Raw genomic sequence first — 22,186 nt, 5'->3', positions numbered from 1 at the left:
CAATAAAAATTTTTTTTGCCATCGATTATTTCTCTATTTCATTACTGCAATTTAATTTCAATTTAATTTAAAGAATTACACAACTTTAAGCACAAGATAGGCTTCCACAGTTAAAGTGGACTGTCCAGCAATCCAATTTTGGAATAAGATACAGTTACACTATTGTTCAGTTGAAATTCTAAACGTTTTACAGTATTTTCAATATTTTCATCTGTACAACAACAGGGTATTCCGACATCAACATCTTTGGAATTCCAAGACTCTACAATAAACTAACTTTCTCCCTTGCTAATTTTAATCTTATAAAAGCAATTTTAGCACAAATAATCGTTTTAAAACATTTTGAATATATGTCAAACTCACTTGAAAAAAAATGTAAAATTTATTACTCTTTTATTATATCCTCTCTCTTCTATCCTTTCCTTCTAATTATCTTTCCTTTTATTTCTCTTTTATTTATTTATGATATTTGTGTATTAATCTAGACAGTCACATTATCCAACAAACAATTTAACATAGAGAATGAGATAAATAGTTAAAGTAGTATTAATTGGTTGTAAATATTAAAGTAAACAACACACACCTCGTGTTCCTCGTATTGGCCAGCAGTTTCTGTAGCAACTCCTTCCTGTCTAAACACCAGCGGCAGCCCAGTCTTGTTGACCAACCAGAACATGGCGGAGATAGTCACCTGAATCAAGCAGCGTGGTCAAAAACCAGGGACAAGGACACAAATAATCAGGTGTATTTCACTACTATTTTAAAATTCAATCATATTATTTTATGAGATGAAACTTTATATATACACTAAACCGTTCCCGAATTATACCCCATAGTCCGTACACACACAGAGACACACCTACACAGACACATGGGTCACGCGCCGTGAGGTAGGTAGGGCCCTGCTTGCGAGTGTGTTTGCGTTGGTGGAAGGGACGTTAATCCCTCAGAGTCCTTCGCCAACCTCACGGACAATAATAACATTTGTAGTTTGCAGCGAACAATATTGGAGATTCTGAATATATAAAAAAATGAAAAAAAAAAACAGTTATTTGGACTAATTTTTATAAGTTTCCTGGATATTCTTTCAACTCTCAAATTGGGTATTTAGCTTGACAATCAATTAGTGATAATATTCCTATAGACAACTAACACTTGTAAAAAGGGTAATACAATTCCCGAAGCTACCATTTAAGTCTAGCAGGTTTTAAATTACAATTCTATTCAAGCTGGTTGGAACAGAGTTACTGTGACAAAAAGCTAAATTTCTACTTTCTAGTTTCTTATCAAACGGTAACAAATCTTGGTGTTGTAAGTATAGACATCGCAAGAACAAAACAACCTGCGCAGAAACAAAAAGATCACGTGGTTCGCACCGGTAGGTGTGGCGTACCCTTTAAACCTGCGCGGCTCGAAATGGCCCAGGGTTCTTTTGTTTCTGGGATGTCTATAGCATACACACAACACCCTATATGTACTGTAGACAATATATATGTTTACCCTGAGCCCACAGCCCTGCTGAGCCACCACAGAGGCAGTCAGTTGCAGTCTCCGTCTGGACTGGTCAAGCAGCTTCAACTTGGTCGTGAAGGGAGCCGGGAATGGAGGAATAACCAGAGTCCCGCCTCCGGGATAGTTCTCCAGACCTACATGCAGCTCTATTTGGCTCTCCTGGTCAACCTTAGGGGAAAAAATTCTGACTTAAAGTAACAGACAATTAAAACAGATGAACTTGTGTTTAAAATTAAAGCAATGTTCATGAAATTGTGCGGATGATTCTGGTCAAAATTTGAATTGAAAAGTAATAATTTTTCATGCTGCTTGAAATTTTCTTCAAGCTTTCCATCACCTCAAAACGGCCAAAACTAATTTTTGTATTGATCGACCCATTTATAAACTTAAACCTGCATTAGTCATATCTTAAGAATAAAATCTCAGCTCAATCACTTTTAAGCTCAGGTTCACCCCTCTACTCCGCATGTACCTGATGTACAGCCGCCTCCTGTCCCGGCCTGATGCGGCCCTTGACAATGTCTCGTATGTTGTAGCTCAGCTCCTGAGGCAGCAGGTTCACTATGGTGAGAGCGTTGAGCAGAGTGATGGTGTGAGCTGGCTGTAGCCACACACTAGACAGTGGAGGTGCCAGAGGTGGAGGTCTGTCTACCGGGTAGTTCTCTCTCTTCACCATCACCGAGAACCTAGTCAACCACAGTCTCTCTTAAGCAACCCTGGTCACATTCGATTCCCAAATTAATCTAAAATTCACTGTTCATATGGGCTTTAGGCATGTTCATAGAACCACAAAGTAAGATACAGAGGATACATTCAATGGTACTTAATTGGTGTCTATTAACAGTTGCTGCTGTCCAGAGAAAATTTGTCATTCCCTATTTGTCATCCCCTTCCGCTCTCCTTTCCCCCTCGCCATACGTAGTACAGCACTAACACTGTAGGAAGCCCTGTGCGCTACAACTGATGTACAAAAATGCTCTGTGGCCATCGCCGTTCATGCTCTTCCTTGTTCGGTACACGTACATTTCCTCCCCACCATCCCACTTCTAAAAGCGCACCGTTGTCCCATAAGCTTTTATCCTCTGTATCTTACTTTTTTGTGATGGAACCTGTCAAGAAAATCAAGAGTGATCTAGTTTAGTAGATGGATGAACTGTACTGGTAAATTTTAGGAGTAGCATTAACTATTGGATACTGAAGTAGACATCCCTTCTATAAGGACCAGTTGTCGCCATTTTTTTTCCAAACAACCTAGTAGAGTGAACAAGGAATGTGTTATCTAAAATTCTATTTTCTCCTTTATTTTTGGCTGCTGACATAGTTGATGGGTCATGAGTCATGACAGTTGCTATAGATCACAGAATGAGTGGTTCCATCAGTTTGACTCAATAAAAAAAATTGTGTATTTGACAGCAATTAGTAATTTACATCAGCACAATCTATCGGTGGCTCATATCAACTACAACGATTTTGATTTTTAAAATGGCAATAAATTTAACATGCGGATTTGTCTAGTTAGCACTTGTCATTCAAAAGTTCTTACAGTTTATTCAACAAGGTTCTCCACAGCAAAAATGAATACATTTCTATTTTTAATCCTCCTACATTGACTCACTTGTAGTTGTTGCCGCGATTGCTATGACACTGCCTCAGCTCCTCAATGTCCTGTAGAGGTTTGGTGACATGATGCCACGTGATTGGTCGGTTGCAGAACGCGTGGTAGTGTGTGGGGACCTGTGCACGGTCTAGCGGTCGCACCCACATCTGAGCCATTGCGTGTGACAGGGGCACTGACAACGTTGCGCCTGGGCTCGCAGTCAGGTGAAGTGGCACTGGAAACAATTAATATTTTAATCTAGAAGTACGTTAAGAAAAGCTTTTAACACAGAAGCTTGAGATAATTTATGTACCTAGAAAAACCAAGGGATGAGCTACTTAATAAACCTGTATCTATATATAATTAGTTTACCCATTACTTTTCTAATATAGGTAGAACCAAAACTGCCATTCTACCTCTGAGGAAGCCTCTGAAAGGGACGAAATATCAGTTTAAATGTGTTTTTTCTTGTTCTTTTAACTTCCTGGGACTCTTTCTTCAGATGAGTTAGTTGTGTATCCTTCCTTACTTTTTCTTTTTAACAAGTTCTTCAAAATAAGTTGCTTTTTTTCCCTTTTAAAAATTAATTTCTCTACCATAGACAGATTTTCAACCAAGGCAAACTGAAAAAGGCAAGTTACTGTTAACCATAGGATCCTTTTTTGTGTCATGTCAGTTATCAAAGTATCAAAAAATAACAGAGAAAATAGAATTTTGACATTAGCAAACTCTCTTAGTGCGTTGGACTATCTAAAATTTGAATTAAAAAATTAGTACAGCTGTTCCACATAATGTCTAATTCAGTCTAGTGTATAAGATCAACTATTCTCTCACTCACCACCAGTATGTATGTGCGTGTTGTCCAGTTTCACCTCCACAGTGTCGGACATATGGTTACACAGCTGTAGAGCCGAGCGAACAGTGACCAACTTGCGAGCCGAGCCTTCCAGAGTCACCTCCAGTACCACCCTAGCCTGCGGTAGCTCACTGCGCTGCTCATACATGACAAACAACATGCTAGTTAGGTACATCTATTGCACACCTATCTGGTTAAACAGTTAATTATGATGTATGAAAATTAATTTCAGAAAACAATAGGTGTTGTTTGACAATACCAGAAAATTAAATGTTTACACATTTTTAATCTAACCCATACCATATCACCTACTTTGAAAGTAAAGCAAAACTTAGGATTTTTGTGTAAGTAAATATGGTCGCCTAGAACATTTATTTAGGTTATAAGGCATGGTTTTAGGTGGGTCATTAATGTCTTTGTGCGCCATCATTACCTGAGCTCCGATTGGCAGGTAATTTCCTATCTAGAAACAGATTATCTATGTATCTTGCCTAATATGAGTAACTTGGTACAAAAACCATTAATCTAGTTGGTATGAGTTGAGGTGTTGAGGTAGTGTACTGGGTTATTGAATGTATCAGCTGTCGATTGTTTTTCAAATGAGTAAAAATTTGCTTGATAGGTCTGAAGAAATGTGAGATGAACCAGATGTTGGACAAGCTGTAGTTCTGAAATGATCACACTCTAAAGGAAGTTACAATGTATGGAGGGAACAAATGTGTGTGCGGATACTTACAGCAGATGAGTAGTCTGGCGATGCGAGTCTAAAGTAGACTCCCACTCTGTCCACAGTGACAGGGTCTATAGCTTGCCACCCTTCTACCTTCACTCCCAGCTGGTGTATGGTCACCTTGTGTGTGTATCTGTGCCTCATCTTGCCTGCAACATCACACAGATATCACAGGGGATAACAGAACAATATGTAGAAATGATAGAAAAGTGGAGGAACAGTATAAATCACCAAATACTTGTGTATACTCACACAGGAGTTTGTTCAAACTGTGTGATAAGTTATAGTAATTTTTGTAAGTAAAAGAAATGTGATTTAAGAAATTATTTTTAATTTAGTAGTTGGAACATAGAATTTCCTAAACAAATAACAAAATTACACTAACACTATTGTAGGTATTTGTGTACACTAGAAAAGATATTACTAAACCCTTTAAATGTTTTGAAAAACCTATTTTACGAGAAATCACAAAGTATATAGAAGAATACAAAACCTGCGGGTCCCCAATATTTTGGACCAGGTTGGGCGAAAATTTGACACAAATAATTAGTTTAGGCCAAAAATAATTTTCAAGCCAAACTTGGGTCCGATCAAGTCGATTTGATCTTTTATTTCCGCGATCATAGAAAGCATCTGCAAAGATGTGTGAAAAAAAGTTGACAATTTAGCCACAATCATTGGAGAAGATGATGAAGTCCCCTTGGCTGTGCGAGATATTTATGTCAAAGTCAAAGTCAAAGTATTTATTTGCACATAACATTTATGGGTTACAGCAGGTAACATCAAACTGGTGCATCGTCATTACATTTCTAAAAAGAAACAATACAACTAACTTGACACAAATAAACATCTAAATATTTAACAAATTCTTCAACACTATATACACTTAATTCTAGGAGGAGTCGCTTCAAATAAGACTTATATCTAATTAAATCTAGCTGCTTTACATGGTTCGGTAATTTATTGTACATTCTTTTACCCAGCTCAAAAGTTGAATTAATTGTCCTTTGATAGTTACATTGGTCAGTTCTTAAATAATTGTTTTGCCTAGTAAAGTAGTTATGAACAGAGCTATTAGTTTGAAACTGTTTTAAATTAGTTCTAATGTACATTAAGCAATCCAATATAAACAAAGAGGGAACAGTCATTACTTTAAGTTTCTTAAAAAGTGGTTTGCAATGGGTCCTACGATTAACATTGAACATGATTCTTAAGGCTCTCTTCTGAAGCCGCAATAATTTTATTGTATTACTGTCATAACCCCATGACACTATACCATATGACAGGTGGCTTTGTATATGTGCAAAATACACAGCAGCCAAAACATCAATATTAACAATTAACTTAAGTCTTCTAATCATAAAGATTGCTTTAGCTACCTTATTGCACAAAGATTTAATGTGTTCATCCCACTTAACATTAGTCTGTAAAGTAATACCTAAAAACTTAACACTTGACATTTCATCAGAGGAATTTCCAAAACTGAAATTTAGGCTTTGTGTCTTCTCTTTGTTTAAGCATAAAATGTTGGCTGCAGCCCAGTCTTCAATTAAATTATTAGACTTGAGTAGTAACTGATCATTTAAGAGACCACTATTACTATTACAGCTGATTTGTATGGCCAGGTCGTCTGCATACATATAAGGTATCACATATTCATTGGAAATGGCAGCAGGTAGATCATTAACATATATTATAAAAATAGTAGGACCTAATATCGAGCCCTGAGGCACACCTGTAGACACTGGCAAATATGATTTTGGCGTGTAAGATTTTAACGCAACATGGGGGAGGTCATGTACAATCTGGTTACAGTATTAGTTTTTTTATTTTTTAGCCAAATTCTTTCCAAAGCAACCTATTTTTGGCTTAAATGGCCAAAATCTTTGTCCTCGCCCGATCCGAAGATAAAAATCTAACACGCATACCTTTACTATTAGTTTTACATTTTTTTTTACCATCATTAATAGACAGTGACAGCCTAGTCAATAATAAAATGAGTCACACCAGCAGCTTTTAGATTTTAAAGGCAGGTACCATGACTACTCTTGTATTCAGAAAGTTGATATGTGTAGCTGTAGATGTGAACGTTAGGTAAATACTAGTGACCGAGTGATAATTTTACAGTACTTAATAAATGTTATATTTTAAGTGTTGTCAATGTTTATATTATATTGTTTAAAAACAATTGAAAAATACCAGGTAAACAGTTAAACCATGCTAATATCTACCTCTCTCTTCAAACGAGAATGGGATGGTTTCACCAGGATCAACTGCTGTCCATTGTTGATTTCTATCAGAATTTCTCCTTTCATTTTCCAGCCCATCTATGTATCTGTATAATAAACAGGTAAGAACAGTTCAATTTAGTATAATATAATGCAAATTAACGCTATCGTCTAATCAATCACCACAATTACATTTTATTTATAGCTCTAAAATGTATATAGTGCAAGTTTATTTGTACAATTACAGCATTATCTTAAATTTTTACTTTTTCAAATGGGTACCTATGTTGTTAATCGAAAACTCTTTAAATAAAATACTTGTTGGGCTAAAAAGTTACCCTCCTCCTAAGTTGACAGTGAAGTAACTCACGTATTATTGGAAGTGATGATTGTTGTGAACCACAATCGAGAACCCGTGTCGTTGCGTAGCGCAAACGGAACAAACGGAGATCTTCTTCTATAGCCAGGTGGACTACCAAGGGCCTTCAGGTTGGTCGCACTGTCACAGCGAGCACTGTACAAACATTTTCAGGTGTTTTGGAAATAAATTGGGTCTAAAATTGATTGTTACTTGAATAAGTATTTTTTAGCAATCATTGTGTGCAGGAGGTATTTTAATTAGAGCTGAGACTTAAGTCCTTGAGGCTTGGGCTTAGACTCAGTCGAGCACCAATTTCAGAGGCTGATTTCTTTTTGTGGCTATGTGGTAATGTCATATGAGTCGTTATTACCTTAAGCTGTTGCCTTTCTCTAATATCTAAGGTGTCACACTTATCTAGAAAACATCAAAGGCTTGTTCCCTCTGGTGAGAAGAATTATTTCTGCATAACAGAACTACCTCTAACGAAAGTCATATGATAATCCTTTTATCAAACCAAACTGATCCTCTGAATGTTGGAGTTTCAGAAGGATATTGGAATAAAATCTGACTTGCACATTGTTTGAAAGATAGTACTATTCAAGGCAGACCCTACTTACACTATACTAAAAAAATATTATTAAATGTTGCCAACTAAGATCAATATGAAAATGCTTAACCAAATATGAAATTTACAATTTAAAGCTTCTCAACTTAAGTTCATAAGATCTATTACTGAATTATTAATTTGTTTTTTATATTTAAACATTTCTTAATTTGAATATTGTACGTGTTATTAAATTACCTGAAAAAACAAAAAGATATACGTCTATTTCTTAATTTTAAAATCTAAAGAAATTATTAAAAAGAAATTATGAAGAAATTAAAAGAAATTAAGAAGAAATTATTACAAGAAATTATTAAATAAATGTATAAAATCAGCTAAGATATTGTACAACAGAAATCAGATTAAAGAATCCTGTAACAAAACCAAAACAGCCTGGCATATTGTTAAAAAAGAGACTAATACAACTGACAACAGCAAAAAAGGATACCCCTTCTTGTTGCATTCAATGTCTGAAAGGACGCAACTAAATCAAATTAATGCATTTTTTTCTGACACATGTAAAAGCTTGAATGTTGGTTCAGATTCTTACAAAGCTCTTGGCTTCCTACACAGTAGAATCCCTCCCGAGTCCAAACTTATATCATTTAAGCCAGTGAACCTTCAAGAAGTCCAAGATATAATAAAAGACTTTAAGTCATCTAAAGCCTCTGGATGGGATGAAATTTCAACTTCATTAATGAAATCAAGTTCAGAGTTTATTGCTCAACCCATTGTTCATTTGATAAACATTTCTTTGTGTTTGTATACTGGTGTTTTCCCTGACCTATTAAAACTATCAAACATAATACCAGTCTTTAAAAAGGGTGACCCAAAAGATATATCCAACTACAGACCTATTTCTTTATTGCCTAGTTTCTCAAAAATATTTGAGAAAGTCGTCTTCAATAGATTGTATGATCATTTTGAAACATCCCAAATTTTGGATACATGTCAGTTTGGATTCCGGAAGGGACGGAGTACGACAGATGCAATCTTTAGCTTTATTACCGAAGTCACAGGTGCTCTTGACAGATCGCAGGCAGTAGCTGGTCTCTACTGTGATCTGTCAAAAGCATTTGACTGTGTAAACCATAGCCTATTAATACAAAAACTAAACTTTTATGGTGTGTCAGGCATGGCTATAAAGTGGATAACCTCGTTTTTATCAATGCGGAAACAGTGTGTGGACCTACGGTTAATAAATCTGAAATCTGATTTCAAATTAGTCACAGAGGGTGTGCCACAAGGCTCAATACTAGGTCCACTACTGTTTTTGGTTTATATTAATGACCTACCTTTGATTTTAAAGTCAAAATCAGTAATGTTTGCTGATGACATTTCCATTATTTTCACTGATCATAGTAAAATTTTCATGCAACAAACAGCTGAACAAGATTTCCTTCAGCTAGAAAAATGGTTTGAAGCAAATGGTTTGGCGTTAAATAAAGATAAATCTCTTCTGATGGAATTCCAAAAAAACTACCAGAAATCAGACTCATTAACAAAATTAGATTTGAATCTTTCTCTAAATTCAGTAAGCTCAGTTAAATTCTTAGGCATCACAGTGGATCAAAAATTGACTTGGCAAAATCATATTGGTGAAGTTGTAAAAAAATTAAATAAAGCTCATTTTATGTTCATTATTTTATCTAAATCTGTTGACATATCCACTCTCATGATGGTTTATTACGGTTATGTCTATCACTTGTTTAATTATGGTGTGATCTTCTGGGGAAATTCAGATAGGAGAAAAAAAGTTTTTAAAATGCAGAAGAGAATTATCCGTATTATTTTTGGACTTAAAGGAAAAAAATCCTGTAAGAGTATTTTTAAAAATCACAAAATTCTTACTTTTCCTAGTATATACATATATAATTTAATTTTGTATATAAGACAAAATTTATCAAATTTTCCAAATAACTCTGATTTTCACAACTATAACACAAGACAAAAGAATAGCCTTACATACCCTAGACATAACACCTCCACCATTGAACATTCTCCATATTACTCTGGCATAAAATTGTATAATAGCCTGCCTAGCACCATAAAGGGTTTGACAGATTTTAAAAGATTTAAAACCAGTTTGTTCAAATTGTTGTCAGATAAATGCTGCTACAAGATTGGGGACTTTTTCAATTAGATATTAGTATGTCAAATCAATAGTTAGTTGTAATGGTTGAACAGTAAGTAGTTGTAGGGGAGAAAGTGTATACATATAGATTATAGCTCTTAATTAATTAGTGTAGTAAATTTGCCAAATGTATAGTTATGTTTATTCTTGACTTGACACAATTCATGTATAGAAATGTACTGCTTGAATAAAGGATTTTTTGATTTGATTTGATTTGATTAAAGATACTCAACCTACAAACCAACACCAAAGGGAGGTGACCCAGTGAAAATTCTGAGCTTTTACAATCATTGGTGATTGGAAACGTCCACATAATTCCTAGCACACGATAAACTCAATTCATTTTAAAAATAGTTGTTTAGCCTCCGGATTACTGTATTATACTTAAAATGGTTTACAATACCTGCATATAGTAATCCTTTGTTGCTGATTTAGGCAACTAGTTTCGGTTCTTGTTTTGAACCATCTTCAGGCCTCAAGGTGTCAAGTGATCACTTCATTCGAAGGTCGAACAGAGTTCAATAAATAAAACATATACAAAACACGATACACGGAACGGACACACATTACAAAAAACACGAAGGGACATTGACAATCGATCGTGACCGGGCTGAGGTAAAGTTTAGACCCGGTCACCTCAGCCCAGTCACGATCGATTGTCAATGTCCCTTCGTGTTTTTCGTGTTTTTTGTAATGTGTGTCCGTTCCGTGTATCGTGTTTTGTATATGTTTTATTTATTGAACTCTGTTAACGACCTTCGAATGAAGTGATCACTTGACACCTTGAGGCCTGAAGATGGTTCAAAACAAGAACCGAAACTAGTTGCCTAAATCAGCAACAAAGGATTACTATATGCAGGTATTGTAAACCATTTTAAGTCAATTCATTGTATCTAACTGCCTCACCTGTCCTTGGGGTTGTAGTAGTCTTGGGTCCAAGTCTCTTTAACACTGTTGAACAGTTCGACTAAAGTGCTGGTGATGTTGATGTTTAAAACATCCTCACTCAACAAGTACACTTGTTGTCTTTCTTGAGTTTTGTCCCATTGAAAGCTACATCTGCAAACAATATTTAGCAAATTATTAAAAGGTATTACAAAAGCGATGGTGGATTATCTAAATGGCTGCTTCAACTATGATGGTTGTCTCTCAATTTTGGTCTCGGAAAAGCTCCTGCCACTGTCAAACAAACTACTTAAAATCTGAGACAAATGCTCTGTTCTTCACACTTTTATGTGACAATAAAATAGTCTTTTCAAAGTCTTGTATCGTAAATATTTGCAAAATGATAAAAATTTTTTGTTAAGGTGTAAGCTGTCTGCAGTATTTTATGAGTCTTTTTTCTACTATAGGCCTATTTACAAAACAACTTGTAAAGGTCAAAGTATAATTCTACAGTTTAGTATACATTAAAACAAGTGTTGGTTTAAACTGTAACAAAATTGAGCCACAAATCTCCAATCTTGAAATCTAAACGCAAAACCTTTTTACCTAAGTGTAAAACAGTGTTGAGAGGTTTAGCTGTGGTCACCACACGATAGGGTTTATGCAACACATTGGCTGATTCTTACCAAGGCCACACTAAAAATACAGGCCGTAATGCTTGTCAAGCATGACGTCACAATAGAAGACGGCAATGACGTAATGTTTGCGGTTTGTGATCAGTGCTTGTTTTAATCTTTCCTTGGAAAATAAATAAATAAATACCTACGTCATTGCCGTCTTCTATCGTGTTGTCATGCTTGACGAGCATTACGGCTTGTTTTTTTAGTGTGGCTTTGTTCTTACCCATACTAACATCCACCAGGTAGTTACTAGGCATTCTTGTCCATATGACCTTATGTCAAATAGAATTTTTATCCGATAAAGGCTTCTCACCCAAATACTTTAAACCATCTGGTGAAGAAGTTTACTGTATCCATCAATAGGAACCAATTTTACTGTTCCTAAAATCTATCTTGTTCCAATAGCAAACTTGCAAGAGTGTTACTTACGACCAAGGCTCGATGAAGGGCTCCCATCCAGACAGAGTGCGGTTGTAGTAGTCACTGTGTAAAGCACAGTTGGCAGAACCACTCTGTTGTGCCAAGTCCTGGCGGTACGCCAGTGAGCCGAGGGTCAGCTCTAGCAGAGGAACATCTGCGTCTCGGCAGTCGTCAATGATACATACAGACAGACAGTCCGTCTCCACCTGCCACATATAGATTAAACTGTAGTCAAAAATGATCTAGGGCACTATAGAAGTATCACAAGAATAATACTGGTTGCACTAGAGTATCTAAGAGATAGCATTTGCCAGTTTACTTCGGCCTAAGGGCCTAATCAATTCTTTTTTACTGATTTAAACTGAAGGAACAACTTATTGTGAGCCATAGCAACTGTTATGATCCACCAACTTTGTCAGCAACAAACAAAAGGTAGAAAATATAATTTTTGATACTAGCACCTTCTGTGACTGGCTCAAACAACTTCACAACTATTTTATTTTTTAATAAAAAATTGACAACAGCGGGTCCATATAGATAAGATGTCTACTTCAGTATACAAAAGTCTATGGTAGAACGTATCAAAGTAAAGGGTGAGCAGGTACAGTACAAGAGTGTCGTTTAGTGCATCAGGACACACACATCACTGCCACACTTTTGGAGTTGACTAAGCCATCATCTCAACTGATTTTTTTGGTTTAAACAATACAATTTTATGAGAAATCCACTGATATACCTCTATGACAGTGAAGGACCGGTTAGTGTAGCCAGCCTCGCTTGAACCGTGAGTCTCTACTACAGGCAGAGCGTGCTGAGTCAGCCACAGAGCAGCATCATCCAGCTGACCACTGCATGTCTCCAACGCCTTCACACAATCCTCCTCCTTGAACCCCAGCGCACTCAGCTTCACCAGCTGACCTACAAGTCATCATTGCACATTATGTTCCAACAAGTAAACTGTGTTCACACTAAGCAGTTTCTAACAAAATCAGTATGGGTCAACAAGTGCTAAGACTTTTCAAAATGTTAACAGTCTTTTTTTTACTACACTTACACTTTTGATTAGGTAGGAATTTAAGATTTAAAAACATAGGAAGAGCATGGTGACATTCCTCCTGAGCAGAAATTTAACAATTAAAAGAAAGAAATAGAGAAGATGAAGAACCTTTATTCTGTGAAACTCACTTCTAAAGTTAGCAGGCCTCGTACTACTGGGTGACTCTATGCTGTGACTGCGAGCCCATCGTGTTTGCTTGGGTACTGACTCCAGCATTTGTGAGAACATACGAACATCATGGTAGGAGAGACGGAGACTCAAGTGTACCATCTGTGCCTGTGGACAAGAACACAAATTAAGAATCAAAATTATTGAATGTATACAATAAAGTTTCTATGTATACAATAAGTGTTTAGTAGCTCACTTAAACATATACGGTTTAATTATCGTTTCTCTATCAAAATTTCTCTAAAGTAATTTTCAATTACAATATTCAGACCAAGTTCTGTGTGCAAATGCTCTTTTAGCCGAGTGAAATTTTATTTTTGAGATAGAGTAAGCTTCTGCAATAATTACGCAATTAAAGATTTTCACTTTGATTTCAGGATATATGTTAATGATTTCGACACAAACACGAAAGACAATGATGATGAGTTCACAACCGTGGAAGACATTCACGATTTCACCGTGACTGCAGAGGATGCTCGGGTTTTTGCCACAACCAAGGGAGAAGATGAGGCTGTCTTGAAAACTACAGAAAATATAACTGTTCCCAGTTTCGCCACAAATGCAGTGGATTGTCATGATTTAGCCATGATCGCAGGGGACGCTTAAAATTTTGCCACAATCAGCAACTCAATGTTTCCAATTTATCATACAAAACCTTAAAAAACTTTAGCATTTATGGCAAAAATATGGCTTAATACTTCTAGTGTTGATTACTTGTTTAAATAATTACCTTGAGTGTCTTGACTCCCTTATCCAGTACAATCTCGATGTTGACGGTGACAGGGTCAATGATGGACAGAGCAGTTTCATCCTCCATACCCAGGATACAAGAGAACATCTCACAATGGTTGAGATTACAAGACAGAGGCTTTTCCATCACAAGTGGCCGGTAAGTGATCACCGTAGTGCTCTGCCAACATAACATGTGTTACTCATTAGTAAATTTCCAACCATCGTCACCTTCACTAGTAAATGTGATTGTTAATTATTTTTATAGTTAAGGATGGTGAGCTCTTTTAACCTTCAATCAAGAATCAAGAATCAAGAATTTATTTGCCATTAGATAACACAGTTACAATAGGCTTCGTCAACATATAATTTTTGTATAGAAAGTCAAAGTAAACATTAAAGTCAACATTAAAATACATGATTTAAAAATTCCTCAGTTGAATAAAATGCCTTATCTTTAAGCAACTTACAAACAGTGGTACAAAATTTCTTAAAAGGTAACATTTTTATATCTAAAGGCAATTTGTTGTAAAATAAAATCTGATGGTACCTATGACTAATGAAATATTTTTGCAATCTAATACTAGGCCTAGCTATGTGGTCTCTTTGTCTAGTGTTATAGGAATGGACAGATGAGTTTGTATTAAACTTTTCAATATTCTTCTTGACAAAACAAAGATTGTGAAAGATAAACAAACTAGGGAGAGTAAGTATATTAAGATTAGGGAAAAGGTTACGGCATGAGGCCTCTGCATCTAAACCAAACATTGCTCTTATAGCCTTTTTTTGCCAAACAAAGGCGGTTTTGGCAGCAGCTGAATTTCCCCATAATCTGACACCATAGTTGAGATGGCTGTGAAAAAGACCATAATATATCATAATAATTACTTCTGAGCACACACAAGACCTTAACTTTCTTAACAAACAAGTGACACGTGACAATTTTTTACATAGATTATTTACATGTTCCTCCCAACACAGCTTACTGTCTAAATAAATACCAAGAAGTTTTACAGGTTTTAATAAATAATTATCATCTAATACTAGATTTAGCTGACTGCTTAAAGTAAATACAATATGTTCTGTTTTACTTTCATTAACATTTAATTTGTTTGCTAAAAACCATGATTTTGATTCCTCCATAGCTATTTGTAGTCTGTGTTGAACAGTGAAAAAATCTAAATCAGAATGTATCAGGGTGGTGTCATCCGCATACAAAACAGACATCACAGAAACATTTGAACTGTAGTCATTAATAAAAACTAAAAATAAAAAAGGGCCTAGGACAGAGCCTTGCGGCACTCCGACTGTAACTTGTAGGAAATCAGAATCATTATTATTACAACTAACCATTTGCTTTCTATTGCTTAAATAACTTTGGATCAGATTCAACTCTTTATCAACAATACCATAATGCTTTAGCTTATTACACAGAATATCATGCGAGACTGTATCAAAAGCTTTGCTTAGATCCACTAAAACAGAACTTACTACTTGTTTTTTCTCAAAACCATTTAAAACAAAATCCACAATCCTTTCAATCGCATCTGTTGTTGAAAGGTTAGGTCTAAAACCAAATTGAGAAGGATAAAAGAGGCTATTGCTGACAAAATACTCATTAAGTTGGGTTACAATGCATGTCTCAATAATCTTGCTCAATATGGGAACAATCACTACTGGCCTATAGTTCTCTGGTTGGTTTACATCGCCCTTCTTATAAACAGGTATTACTTTGGTAGCTTTCAAGCAATCAGGAAAACATCCAGTGGCAAGAATTGAATTTACAATAAAAGTCAAAGACTGCAATATTACATCAACAATGTTCCTCAACAAAAAGTTTGACATTCCATAGACATCTTCTGAACGAGAATTGCTCAGTTTACTAACCACAGACAATATTGTTTGTTCGTCAACTAGTTTTAGATTAAAATTACTATTACTAGAATCTGTTTTCCTAACACAATTCTTCAAATAATCTGAGTAGTCAAGGTTACTCACATCAAGACTATTGTTTTGCTCTGTAGAAAAATGACTAACATTAACAAAATATTCATTAAGTTGCTTAGATGTAATAGGAATCGTAACATTTGTGTTTATTTCAAGGTTCCCTTCTCTTTTAGTGACTGCCCAAGCAGCTTTACACTGGTTTTTGGAATTAGCTATAAACTTGCTGTTAGCTGCAATTTTGGCCTTGGTAATCTCTTTTCTGTACTGGTTTCTAAAATTTTTAAGACTCAATTTATCCTCCAAACTTTTAGAAATCTTCCATCTGTCATTCATAAGCAGTAGGAGTCTACGCATATTACTCAACTCAGGAGTAAACCAGTTTATTACCTTAGCCTTGCTCTTAGGACTAACAGAGATCTTAGGACAACTAATGTTTAAATAAAAAGAGAAAATATTAAAAAAGACATTCACTGAGCTATTAACTTCATTAGTGTATACTCTTCCCCACTCAGCATCCACCAGAAATTGCTTGAGACAGTTAATTTTACCCTCAGAAAGAAATCGGCATTTTTTAATTTTATTCTCACCTGATTTTTAAAAATCTTTTATACTCAGGTCAGTGCTGAAACTAAAGGTAGTCCATACACCTGCATGGTCAGATAGAATATACTGATCCAGCAATCTAACCTCCACCTGGTCAGACGTGACATTAGAGGCTACAACATCAAGACATGAATTGAACCTGGTGAATTCTTCATGAACAAAATATAAATCAAAAGATCTTAAGATATAACTTAATTCTAGGGTTTCATTGTCATGGGATTTGAGAATATCAACATTCAGGTCACCTGCAAGAATTACATATCTAAAAGGCTTAGGACTAGCAGTGAGATCAGTTAATAATTTCTCTAAATTGGCAATAAAACTCTTAAAATTAGACACAGGGGGGCGATATATACATAATATTAAAATATTCAGCTTTGTTAGCCTAACCGCAGAAGCTTCACAGGTGGAACTGAGGCAATACTTGGTAATGTCTAGTTGCTCAAACAATGTATCCTTTTTCACCAATATAGAAGAACCCCCATAAGGAGAAAGTCTACAGTAGAAGGAAGCTAAGATATAACCTTCAGGTACATACAGTGAAATATCTTCTTTCAGCAGCCAATGCTCATTTACACAGATAACATCAGTTGGGTTTTCATTTAAAATAATCTCCAGTTCACATAGTTTATTACGTAGGGACTGCATGTTAATAGTTAAAATGCTAAGACATTCTTTAGATAGAACTAGGGTACATTGCCTTGTGTTGGTGGAGAGACGTTTCCCGATAGAGATTCAGTGCCTGGTGGGGGAGGTTGTACATCATGTGCACTCATTGGACGCTCGTACTCCTTAGCAGCAACAGCTTCAGCTATCCTATCGGCAAGCCACTTCTTTCCCCTGTTGTTGAGATGGAGACCTTGGTGTGTATGAAAATGTCTTTCAGCCTTGCTAGCCTCCACAATAAAGACATTACTGTGTTTTTGACATAGATCCTTCAGGCGTAGGTTGGTTCTTCGTACTTCATTATTAACGCATGACCAATTTGGTAAGTCATACCTCATTGGTAAATCTACCAAACACACTTTTTTTTGTTTCACTTTGTCCAAGAAAGTTGATATACCCTCAACACATTCATCCGCTTCATTTTTAGCCACATCGTTTGTACCACAAATGATCACTAGAACATCTTCTTCTTTGAGATTTTCACCCTCAACATTTTTTAGATTTAAAATCTGATTTGTTCGACCACCCGGTCTAACAAATCCTAGTGTTTCATACTGATTTTGGGATTTTTTTAGGTGCCATGCTAAATCTCTCCCATGGCTGTCAGCACAAACCAGTATTTTTTTAGTAGAGGGTAGTTGGCAAATTTTAGTATTTTTAACATCAAGTTCATCTTCAGTAGTCTCATCTTCCACGACAAGTCCTTCAAAGCGATTACGGGTTTCAACATCTTCATGCACGATTGAGTTATTTATAAAACTAATTGGTGTTTGAGCTACAACATTTGGTTTACTCCTACTTCTAGGTGTAGATTGATTTACCGGAATATTCTGTTTTGATTTGGAAACATTATTTTTGTTTTTTAATGTTGGCCAATCTGGTTTTCTAATGATAGTTTTCAAATCCTTGATTTTCTCCTCAAGCGTTATTATCACCTCTTCTTTTTTTAACACTAAAGTTTCTAGCGATGCTTTTTGAGATTTTAGTTCCTGTATTTCCTTATTTGCCTGATTTAGATCCTCATTCAAAGTCTTAATAATTTCAATTTGATTTTCCAGTTCCTGATTTATATCCGCATTTAACTCTTCTGTTTCTTGGTCAATTCCTAATGTAACATCCTTGGTCTTGCATGGGTCACACACCCATTTTTTATCACCAGTAGAAATTTTATTAAATTCATCTACTGTAAGTGTGGTGCATTTAAAGTGGAACCAATTACAACAGATACCTTTACATAGCACAGCTTTACACTTTCCAACATTTCTACAACAATTTCCACAGGGATATTGTTTTTTATTCACCATTTTTAAATGAATAAATTTAATTAATTATACTGTTAATCAAATGGATCATTTATTTTGGCTAAGTTATTTGTTTTGAATGTAAAAGCTATAAATATAAAATATATAAGTATAAATTAAAAATAAATACTAGGTTTCAAAGGAAAACCAGTGTCTTAGCTTATCACTGATAAGCGTTCTAGGCCTTTGACCTAGGCTGAGCTCTACAGGCTTATCAGTTAATGATACACCTCCTTGGCAGTTGTGTGGTTATCACTGGTACCTATTGCAGTTTATTTGTGATGTTCGTAATGTATAGCAATCACCAAAACTCTTCTTTTATAAAGTTTATTAGTGTGTGAAATGCAATGGTAAGCCCACTGTGCTCATCAGCTAGTTGAATTATTATGTTACTTGCCTGCACTGTATTACTGCTTCAAACAAGTCCTTTAACAGATTTGTAGTTTTCAAATTCTTCACTGTTAATGTTTTTTTTTTAACTCTTAACTCAATAGAAATAATAATTATCCATAATGTTTCAAAGCAAAATATAGGTTAACTTTGATCAGTACCTTGAAACAGTTTTTTGAACAGATATTTAACACAATTTTTTTAAATGTATTTGTTTAAACTATTTTGGAGTACTATTAAGAGGCACTTTTATTATTTATCTATAGTAAAACAATTTTAAACACACTTTAAAGTGACTTTGAAAATCATACGTTGCTATGCCTGTCAATTCCAGTATTCCAGTCCAACATCAAGCCAATCTGGTTACCTTGAACTTACCTTGAACACTTACACTTACCTTGAATTTACCTTTCCACATAAATAAATAAATGTGCATGGAATGCATTAAGCAAGCAAGGGGTGAAAGTGACAGTGCTAGGATATGAATGCAAGATGTTGCTACTTTGGATTAACTGTCTGAAGCAATACCACCTGAGTCAATGGCTCGTAACAATTCTGACAGCTCTGCCACTAACACACTTTTCCAACTGTCTAACCTTGAAGGACTCAAATGTCGGTCAAAATCTGGTGAAACTTTTTTTATTTTTGTATTATTCTAGGCTGAAGAGAGGCCTATACCATAAGAGCAGCCTCAGTAGGTTCTCCACCTTTAGTGATAAGGCAATATCTACAAAGTTAACAACCACGTTACCTTAAGAATGACAGCATTAGAGTCCCACTGAGAAGTGTCTTCCACAAACACAATTTCTGAGTTGGTGATGTTCAGTTTCATCTCAAATGGTAGCGGAGCCTCCGGATTTGCTGGTTTTTCCTCTCGCTTGTTATTAGCCACTACCGCAGAGGAAATTAAATCAAGTAAATACATATAGTAATATAAAAATTATTATTTGATGGTTTCTTGGATTTTCTTATATTAAATTGAAATATTAAATGTTTTAAATTAGGTTGAATGTATTTCTTGTTGTAAATCCACTATTTTTATTATTGAAGTAACTGAGAGTATCATTGCTTCAATCTCAAATTTGATCTCACCGTCAAATAATAATCAAAAGCAGATGTTTCAGTGAACAACATTTCAGTTAAACTAGACACTGATTCATGAAACTTAAAAACATTCCAGAAAAAAGCAAGTCCAGGGGCTGAATAAAATGCCTGGATGGTTACAGCTTCAGGTAAATCATTTTGATTAATTGTAATGTGACGTTTTCATATTTCTCAAATCAGTATTCAGAGCGATTGAAACCGATTATAGTTTTCTTTTGGACATTGTAGTGTTGATTTTAATACATTTACACAATGTAACTATGGACCTGATGCAATCCAATATTTCTTTTACAGAAAGGTTAGCTTAACTAATGACTGGCGTGCTGCCTTACCTGGCCAAGGGTTGACAGGGTTCTCCAGTATAAAGTCCCTCGCAGTCTCCCACCAGTCTAGAATAGCCATTAGTCTCATGTTGTTCAGTAGAATGGTAAACTTGGACATGTCCAGTAGTCTTCTGCAATGGCAACACCAACGTATTACATTCAAAAACACAAATGTTATATTTTAATGTTAGACCAATTTTACTATCTTGCAGATTATTTTTCATTTTGAAACAATGTTTTTCCTACCTTTGAGCTATTTCAATGATGAAAGATGGGATTGCTCAGGTCAGCACATCAGTTACAGGTTTGATTAAATTTGTACATGTTTTGTTGTCAAAACATCATCATCAGGTATTACTTATGAAGTTCCACAGTACATACAGACACATTTAATACACTTACGTTAAGGATTATAGAATTTACAGCTGAACAAAAATGTCTGTTGAAAATATTTCCCTGGTCCTAAACTAATTCCCCAGACCTTAAGCACCTTCTAAAGTCTCAGAACAACCATTTAGTAGACATTTTGACGAGCCAGACTGACCTGTGGTGCACCTGAGCCTGAACTGTCCCGACCTCAGAGGTCATCACTATCGGTTGTAGAATGTTGGTGAAGATATTGGATCTCTTGTTGGCTGGTTCATCTGAAATATCCACTAAATGTAAGTATCATTAGCACACTAGTTTACCTTCAGATAGAGAAAGTCTTCAAAAATCAAGGTTAGGTTAAGTTGGTTCTGAATTGTTTGTATACAAATTAATTTTAAATACTTGCATTTTCATAAGGTTTGATTAGTTAAGCAAATGTTTGACAGACCTAAAAAATTCACACTATCAAGATAACAAAAATTAAGCTACACTTAACAGTAAAAAAAGATCCTCAACTAAATTATCATTATATTTAAGGTTTTTGTCATGGATAACTTAGCCTGGGTTATTCGGGTTTTACCATGACCGCGGGAAATGAACAAAATTTGCTTGCAATTGTGGAAGACGATGATGTTTTTGTTACCTCAGAGGAAATTATGGATTTTGGCATCACCGCCGGAGACAATAACAATGTCTACACAGCTGCAGTAAATGAAAAAAATTTTTTGATTGTGGAAAACGATGCTTTTTTGTTATTGCGGGGTTTTGCTGTGGGACAGTTCCTAATTTCCATATTGTACATAATTTTATACAAAACGTTTAAAACAATTTAAATTACAAAATTAATTAATAATTTATCACAACAATACCACCAACAACTTATTACCGCAACTCTAACATTTTTTAGAGACAAAAATCTCACCTAAAAACCTAGTGTCAGTGATGAGTATCTCCTGTGAGACCAGGTCAACATCTTGTGTGGCGTCGCTGTAGCTGTCCACGTTGAGGTGACTCTTGACAAAGTTGATACAAGCCAGAGTCTGATGTCCTCTACGTAGACACACACTCACATCTACCAGCTCCAAGTGTATAGAGTTCCACAACCATGCATTGTTAACCTCCTCCTGTATACAATTGGCAGATAAATGGTTAAGTACTAACACCATTGCAAAAAGATGACAAATATAATAAAGGGGTGTATAGGACTTATTAGAGTTATATGTTTGCTGAGTAAAACTTGATTTTTACCTGCATAGGTGCAGTGGCAGTTTCTCTAGGTGTCAAGTCATCGATGCACTCTCCGATGTTATAACTTAGCAGTCCTTTAATCAGTTTGTACTGATCCAGGTCCACAGTAGCTGCCAAAGTTGAGAGAGTGCCTTGAATGCTCATGTCTGGCACTGGGGAATGATAAATTGCAATTTAAAATGGAAATAAATAGCTAAAAAATAATATTTATGTACTGTTAATGTTGTTAAAAATATTTTCTGCTTTGTTGTATGGAATACAAGACGAAGACAGC

The 22,186-nt window shown here is 35.4% G+C and overlaps 1 protein-coding gene across 1 annotated transcript in view; it reads right to left on the bottom strand.

Annotated features, from left to right (window-relative positions):
* The window catches only part of LOC129001837 (intermembrane lipid transfer protein VPS13D-like), a 101,925-nt gene that overhangs the window by 18,346 nt on the left and 61,393 nt on the right, over positions 1–22,186 (bottom strand). The window contains exons 39-56 of the mRNA XM_054429292.1: positions 21,913–22,064; positions 21,587–21,788; positions 20,840–20,939; positions 20,305–20,426; positions 19,620–19,759; positions 13,963–14,142; positions 13,193–13,340; positions 12,744–12,925; positions 12,017–12,213; positions 10,929–11,081; positions 7,294–7,437; positions 6,927–7,030; positions 4,702–4,844; positions 3,948–4,101; positions 3,128–3,344; positions 1,985–2,198; positions 1,501–1,680; positions 584–691 (exon numbers count right to left, since the gene is read on the bottom strand). Of these exons, the coding sequence (XP_054285267.1) occupies positions 584–691; positions 1,501–1,680; positions 1,985–2,198; positions 3,128–3,344; positions 3,948–4,101; positions 4,702–4,844; positions 6,927–7,030; positions 7,294–7,437; positions 10,929–11,081; positions 12,017–12,213; positions 12,744–12,925; positions 13,193–13,340; positions 13,963–14,142; positions 19,620–19,759; positions 20,305–20,426; positions 20,840–20,939; positions 21,587–21,788; positions 21,913–22,064 (2,840 nt within the window). The remainder of the gene's footprint in view (positions 1–583; positions 692–1,500; positions 1,681–1,984; positions 2,199–3,127; positions 3,345–3,947; positions 4,102–4,701; positions 4,845–6,926; positions 7,031–7,293; positions 7,438–10,928; positions 11,082–12,016; positions 12,214–12,743; positions 12,926–13,192; positions 13,341–13,962; positions 14,143–19,619; positions 19,760–20,304; positions 20,427–20,839; positions 20,940–21,586; positions 21,789–21,912; positions 22,065–22,186) is intronic.

The sequence above is a fragment of the Macrosteles quadrilineatus genome, unplaced genomic scaffold (assembly GCF_028750875.1).
Source record: "Macrosteles quadrilineatus isolate MER2022 unplaced genomic scaffold, UCM_ALF_1.0 Scaffold_8__2_contigs__length_117827958, whole genome shotgun sequence".
Lineage (NCBI taxonomy): Eukaryota > Metazoa > Arthropoda > Insecta > Hemiptera > Cicadellidae > Macrosteles > Macrosteles quadrilineatus.
This window is presented reverse-complemented; position numbering and strand designations above follow the sequence as displayed.